Source organism: Brienomyrus brachyistius, chromosome 21, assembly GCF_023856365.1.
Source record: "Brienomyrus brachyistius isolate T26 chromosome 21, BBRACH_0.4, whole genome shotgun sequence".
NCBI classification, from domain to species: Eukaryota; Metazoa; Chordata; class Actinopteri; order Osteoglossiformes; family Mormyridae; genus Brienomyrus; species Brienomyrus brachyistius.
In genome coordinates, this window is record NC_064553.1 from 3,053,565 (window position 1) to 3,061,026 (window position 7,462).

General features: G+C 47.9%; 1 protein-coding gene and 1 non-coding gene across 4 annotated transcripts in view; both read right to left on the reverse strand.

Annotated features, from left to right (window-relative positions):
- The window catches only part of ryk (receptor like tyrosine kinase), a 34,270-nt gene extending 29,782 nt beyond the window's left edge, over positions 1–4,488 (reverse strand). For 2 of the 3 annotated variants that reach the window (XM_048988552.1, XM_048988550.1), the window contains exon 1: positions 3,849–4,488. In XM_048988552.1, coding sequence (XP_048844509.1) covers positions 3,849–4,068 — 220 coding nt within the window. In that variant the 5' untranslated portion in view covers positions 4,069–4,488. Of the gene's footprint in view, positions 1–1,393; positions 1,587–3,848 lie in introns of those variants that run through there. The other variant, XM_048988551.1, reaches the window with a different exon arrangement.
- LOC125717178 (U6 spliceosomal RNA) lies at positions 2,784–2,894 on the reverse strand. Its single transcript, XR_007384491.1, has one exon. It is a non-coding gene; the product is annotated as a U6 spliceosomal RNA (small nuclear RNA).
- Positions 4,489–7,462: the final 2,974 nt, after the last annotated feature.

Genomic DNA, 7,462 nt, shown 5'->3' on the forward strand with positions numbered 1-7,462 from the left:
TAAAGAGGGTGGCAGGGTTATACGGGAAAACGCACTGCAGCGCGTCACCCGTGAAGGGAAACACAGACATCATAAGGCCCAGGGGGAGCCGAGACCGGGGCAGACAGCACATTCTTCATGCAGACCGAATCGGATCGGGAAGCAACCAAACGCCTGAAGTGCCATGAGGCCAGATCATCCATCCACAAAACTCGGGCATGTCAGGGGGGAATCTCCAGACGAACCACCCATCTGAAAGTCTGAACGCCCACAACACGAGCCACAGCACGTCAAGTGTCACTCTCCAGAGAATGAGTCAGCAAGCCGAGGGCGACGCAGGATCACAACCACGTCTGGGTCTGTTCCCAGAGCAGAAAGCACTTTATAGGGCTCACAGGACATCCAGAACATGTTGGGGGGGGGGCATGGAAAGGGTTTAAACATTCCACCACACCACTAATGCAGAAACAATGGCTGCCCAGTCTAATAAAAACACATTTCCACACCGACTGTCCTCCCTGAATGCGCCCCGGACACAAACGATGCATCAACAAGTACTTAAACAGCACAATTCCTCTTCCAGGATTCTGAAGGCAGCGGCTGTTGTACCTTTGAGACAGGAACTCTCACCTCCACAGTTAAAACACCCAGCTGTGAAAACAGGCAACGTCATTAAAATCACATGCATCTTGGAATGCCATGACTTGCTTAGTGGACAAACACACACACACACACACACACACACACACACACACACACACACAGTGAAATGATGTCCTCGGTGCCGGACGCTTCCACTCACTACACTTGCCCATCCCTGATGGAGACACGCGGTCCTTCCTTCAGCTGTAAACGATGCATCTTATCGCCATGGCGATGACTAAAGGTGCTACTCCGTTAAACTAAAATAAGTTTCGAGAAGAAGCTTTCGTTGGACATTTAACAGCCTGTCGGTATTTAGATTTTAACTCATTTATCAGTCGCATTTTTTTTTTGCTGCATTTTCCAGAGCAAGTTGAGCAGTTTAATAAATGGTTTGCATATTTACTTGATGTTCTCGTGTCTTTTTTCCCCCTCACATGTTCCAGATATAAGTGGCAGTTAATGGCATTTTTTTTTTTTTGTCTGAAGCTCCTTCAGCAACTTCACCGGGAAAAGAGCGGGATTTTTTTTTTACTAGTATCAATTTTAGCACAATATTCCCAGCTGTCACGCTCAGGCTGGATTGGGGGGCCTCCGGCTGAAGGAGTCATTCACAGGGACGGAGCGAGACTCGCACACCAAAGACCGCCCCTCGTGGCTGCCGCCGGGACACGAGACGACAAACCCAGCTGGCTAACGGACGCGGCGCCCACCCCCGGCGACGGCGGGCAGGTTCAGAACCCCCCCAGCAGATGGTTTTCTCGGGTCCTACCTGCAACTCTAGCCCAAAAATGGCTGTCCTGGGATTCGGGGGCCCCGGAGGGTGCGTAAGTCGAAACCGCGAAGGCCATTCCGGGACGAGCGCGTCTTCCCGCACATTCCACACCGCATTTCCAGGAGATCCCCATCTCTGCATCCTGAGCCGTAAATTTGAGCTTCACGGTGAACCCAGGGTGGGAGCCGCGCATAAAACTGGCCATATAAATCTTTGTGAAATTTTTAATTAAATGGGAATACCGGTTGTACCTGAACTCATGTGGCGCTCTGGGCAAGCCTCACCTCCGGCTCCCCCTGTTGGAGACAAAGTGAAATGCGCTGGCTAAGCTGGCGGGCCCCCCCCAGCAGGTGGCGCCCCAGGCAGCCACCTACGTCATCTAAAGGGCCGGCTGGCAATGGGATCGGGTCATGAGGCTCTCGGGAGTGGAACTGCACCAAAACCCTCACAACTCAGCCCTTCTGGAAACGGAAACGAGAGGCATCTCCGTCTCACGTGCCGACCGCCCCCAAACACCAGCAGGACGTGCCCTTTAATCACCACCTTGGCCTGGAATTTTAGCTCTCCGTTTTCTCCCTCAATCACACCCCATTCTGTTTCCCGACCCTGGAGACATTTGCCACCAAAGGCATCAAGGTTTAACTGAATTCAATCACGCTACTAAACACAGGCAAAGCAGGCGAGACCTCGCGAAAACGACATGCCCCCCCCCTCGCTGACGGCTAATCCGCGCGGCGGAGTCGGCTCCCACTGGCGCCGAACACGGTGGGCATATAGAGCGCTAATTATTTATGGTGTGAGGAAAGAAATATGTCATCGCTTTATAACGCCACACATGCAGGACAGCTTAGAGTTACCGCTTCATCCGAGTGACATTAGATGGAACGCGGATTACAAGCAGACCCCACACACAGCTGCAAACACCCGCTAGGCTGCCACCTTCCATCCCACGGGCTCAGGGGCGAATCAATGCTACGGGTCACTGCGACGGCCGACGTACGGCAAACCAAACAGTGGCCCCAGCGCACACGACCCATCGCTCCCTCCAGGACCAAGATGAAGATTTCTGCTCAATTCTAAGTGCGACCTGCTACTCTCGGTTCCTCACGTGCTTCGCATTACAGCTCCCAATTACGTTACGACAACTTCCACAAAGACCATTTTTCCATTCCCAGTATCAGTCCCCATTCAGGACAGCAGATAGGATAAGCCATGCATGACAGCTATCCTAGATTTACTTTGCATTTTATTTATTTACCAATATCAGAAGTCGCTAGATTAACAGTGGGTTAAGAGCCCAACGATAAAACCACCCTGCTGACCTTGGAATTCAAACCAGCAACAATCCGATCATGGGCACAGGATTCCAACCCACTGAGCCATCCTCACAAATACAGAACACTTCACTAATTTGCGTGTCATCCCTGTACAGAGGTCATGCTAATCTCCTCTACATCGCTCATGGTTTTTTTAGCATATATGCTGCCACATGAAGCACAGATTTTAAGCTCCTGTCAGGAGTGGGATTGAAACCCATGCCTCCGATGGAGACCAAGACCTGAATGCAGTTACCCTGTGCAAAACTAAACAACTCAAACAAAATTATGTAACAGAACAAAAATATTCCTTTTAAAGAACAATGTCACCGAAACGGCAATCCCTTGAGAGCTATAGAACACAAAACAAAATTAAAAAAAAAAAAAAAGTTAAAAAATACGGTGCAGCAGCGACAGTATTTAGGCCCCTAAATACATTCTCTCTTTTCAATGAATTGCTTTTCCTTTCTCCTTTCGAAAGCATCTGGCATCTGCAGGCTCTGGTGTTGATGGTTAAGGCGTGTGTGCATAAACAAACAAACGAGCCATCCATCAAAGCACTTACGTGGCTTTAAAAGGGCGAAAAAAAATCCGTGATCGGGTAAATATTGACTACCTCACATTAATAAACATGCCGTGGCAGTCTGACGGCCTGCGATCCGGCGTTACTGTAATATTTACCCTAGTTTTAGGACTGATCAAATCTGGCCATTGCGTGTCGTGGGTCACTTGTAAAGCAAATCCGATGCCAAATCCTGCACAAACCCGAGCTGGAAGACCGAGGAAGTCCTGGGGCCGCGCGCATGGTCTCCCAACTTCTTAGGAGTAACATCGACTTAAGATCAAAGCATCGGGACACTAAACGTTGGCTACAAAGAAAATGATTCCCTTTGTTTTTGTTTTTTAAATAAATAAAAAAAAATACCTGAAGGTTATAAATAAGAAGTTTAAGTGCGACTTTGCTGCGATGGGGCATCCATTAGGACACATTAAAGGCATCGCAGAGGGCGGCGTGGCTCCTACTTGCGGCCGCGATCCCCCGCAATGCAATAAACCCGCAAACTTCCACTTTCCTCTAAAATAATCCCCACGGGCGACAATGGGGGGCAGAAGCGCGCAATGGCAGCGGCGCTCACCTAGGAGCGTCTTCACCTCCTCTTCGCCCATGTAGACGTTGACGCTGGGCCGGTCGCCGTTGTCTATCGCCGGAGCGCCGGGGTTGGCGAGGCAGGCGGCCGCCTCCAGCAGGAGCAGGAGGAAGAAAAGGCACCGCCGGCGCCGCCGCCCCCACCGCGGCCAGCCCGACGGACATGACCCGCCGCCGCCGCCGCAGCGGATCGGCGCCGCCAGCCGCATTGCCCGTAGAAGCGAGTCCCCCGGAGTCTCCGCCAGTATCCGCCAGCCGCCGGGGCTCCCGACGCGTCTCTTTTTAACTTTCAGCGGCCCCGCACACGAAGTTTCCCCCCCAGCCGCAGCATAGTCCGTGATGGCTCGCCTCCCCCTATATCCTCTCCCCGCTTCTCTGTCCCGGTTTTTCCTCCTGCCAGCTTGCAAACTTCACCAACCCCCGCTGAATGTGCGGGGGAGGGCCACGTTTTTAGGGGGAAAATGGAGCGGCCCCCCTACGCTTTAGCTTCTACTCTATTTTCTTTTTATCGCGTTGGCGCAGCCATTAATGGACGCTAAAAACGCTTTAGTAATGATTTGTCTCCAAGTAATGCGCGGCGGTTTCCCCTCATCGTCTCTTCTTTAACCCGCAACCAAACTTGAGGGGGGTTGTAGGGGGGGGGGGGGAATGATCCGGGCACGAGCACGCAGTGTTGCGCCGGCATATAAGGCGCGCTCCCATCGCGACTGAATTCTAAATCTCGAAAATACAGTATAAAAACCGAGAAAAAGATTAGTTTTTTAATTAGTACTTTAATATTTTTCGAAACCTCCTACTTGTTTGCCTCTTTGTTTATCTTTGTAACACGTTAATGCATTTAACCTTTATGTTTTGCCGTTGTCTACCGTTAAATAAAAAATATAATTCCGCACCAGAAGCAGTTGTGTATTTTAAATATAATAGCAGAAAAAATGTGACAGATTCATTTTATTCTGAAGCTGATAAGATGCGGCTACTCATATTGAATTCAAATTTATCATTCTCATCTTTTTATCCAGATCCATGTGGTGTATTTCATTTTTTCTTATTCCCCTACGCAAAACTCTTGAAGGAATCCCTTATTAAACCAATAAATGAGATTTACATTCTGCTCTTTAAATGCGTCCCGTTCGCAATGCAGATTTAATTAACAGTGCCACCTTGTGGTGTTTAGGAGATATTGCGCTGCACTTAACTCCGTAAATAACATATTTTTGTAGCCTCTGCACCTACTCGGAAAAAAAGTTTATCAACAGCCAGCAAATTTGTCGTATATAGGAGAATGTAGTTGTAACTTCGATCAGGCACAAGGAATCTGTCATAGCTCGTGTAGAGCACGAGGTAGGGATACATCCTGAAACTAACGCTAGTCCATCGTAAGGCACAGTCAGGAGGTATGGGTAATCAATAAAATTCCTTTTGCATAACTTAATTTCTGTACGACAGTATTAAATAAGATTTCTGGAGAACATCTGTTCAACACAGATAGGTCGCTGACGTGGGGGGCTAATTTGGACAGGTGTAAAACGATTCCTTAAAAAGTGACGTGGTCGGTAAATAACTGACGTGGTTTCCAAAGTTTGTTTGCCATTGGTCGCAGGAGGCTTTTCCCATTGCACCCAGGAGGTTTGCTATTGGTCCGAGGAGGTTTGCTATTAGCCCCAGGAGGTTTGCTATTGGTCCGAGGAGTTTATTAGCCCCAGGAGGTTTGCTATTGGTCCGAGGAGGTTTGCTATTGGCCCCAGGCGGAGTCCTTGCTGTATCATGGAGTAAAGTGCGCTACTCCTCTGCATATCTAATGGTCGAAATGGGTGTAATTCCAAGTATCTTCAACAAAAATAACTCTTGTTAAAAGCGAATAAACCATAACTAACTAGAAACTAATCCATCTAATCCCTACTCCTCACACACTCCCCAACCTGTACTATTTGTAGAAGTACTGGATGGGTCAACTGGAAATGTGAAAGCCGGTAAGTGTGTTTTACCCAAATGCACCGAGTCCTTGTTGTGACACGAACTGCTGAAGCGACACCCATCCATTTATTGCAGATCCCAATATTCTAATTTGTGGAATCCTTCCCCACCATCCAGGTGGTTACGTTTATGTTTATTTTAATGTCTTACAATAAGACCTGTAACGGATACACTAATGGTGCTGCACTTGATAGCTTCTGTGACTGCCGCAGATTCTACCATGACCAAATGAATTGCCCATCTGGGTAATACAATAAACAACCGTCACTTAAACATTAAATTTGTACAGCGCCTGTCCCTGTGTCACTGATTCCTTTTCAGCAGGACATGCCCTGTGAGCAGTAAAACCCAACAGCTGCTGACAGGCCTGATCCTCTGCCTGTGCACTCATTGGCTGGAAATTCAGCACATTCCATTGGCTGGCACAACCAGCATAACATTTCCAGCCAATTGACTTGGCTGTTGCTACAGGATCGGGACTTACTTATGATCCTCATGAACTACAAATAGAAACATAAGAGATATTTCTGCTGTTTGAAACACTGTTATTACAGGCAGGCAGAACTCTGCTATTTCTTAGGAGGTGTTTAAAAAAAATCTTGGAGACCACAATAAAATAAAGAATTTAAAAGTGAAGGGAAGACGAGGACACTGCAGTGGAAACAACAGAATTTTCCCTGGAAGGTCTGAATCAGGGCGGCCCAGTTAAGACGGAAGCCCGCGTTTTCAGAGGAAGGACAGCTGGAATAGATGCCAAAAGATGAATGCAAAAGTGAAGATCTCCCTTTGTCGCTGGGTGGTCCTTCCAGCAGGTGCAGCTGCTCTCCATGTGCTCACCATGGCAGTGTTTGGCCCCTAGGGGGCAGCAAAATAAAAAACTGCATCCTTGGTAGTGTGCCTGAACCATGAAGAGAAAATCATGGGCCGACTTAGAGACAACTAATTCACTTATTTAAAAATTCTAAAAGAATAAATTCAACAAAAATGCTATGTAAGACACATGCTGCATACAGTACTTGAATTAAAAGTTACTGTTCTATAGATTTAATATTTTATAGTAGATGTTAAAGCCCCCCCCCCATGTGATTCTGAACAATCTGTTTTTATAAAGCAGCCAGCACTGCAAGACACCAAATACGGGTTCTCCTAAAGGCTGCTGACATAATTCTGGGTGGTTGCTATGGAAATAGAAGGTTAGCCCAACCGTTTCCATGGTGAACCAAGACCGGGCAGAGAAGTGTTCTGTCATTTCCTCCAGAGGGAACTGCAGGATGGCAGAACAGGGAAATATACAACCATCTCCTCTCTATTAAGCTTCCTGACAGTGAAACTGCTTGGATGAGCTTTTCTGTGACTCCCAGGGTCCACTGGGGTCTGTGAACAGGAGCCTGATTGTTTCTCGGACGGAGGGCGACAGCCTTCAAGCACCTGTAATTCACAGCCGGTTCCTAAAGGCCATGTAAATCATTTACAGTAAACATAAAATAAAGATACATTTTTCCACTTTTCAGCTGGTGCATATACATAGAAGCCCCCCCACAACATTATCCTCCTAACCCCCCCCCCAAAAAAAATGCAGTAAAGCAGTCATTTTTTGCAGAAGAACATTCAATGCTGCATTACACAATT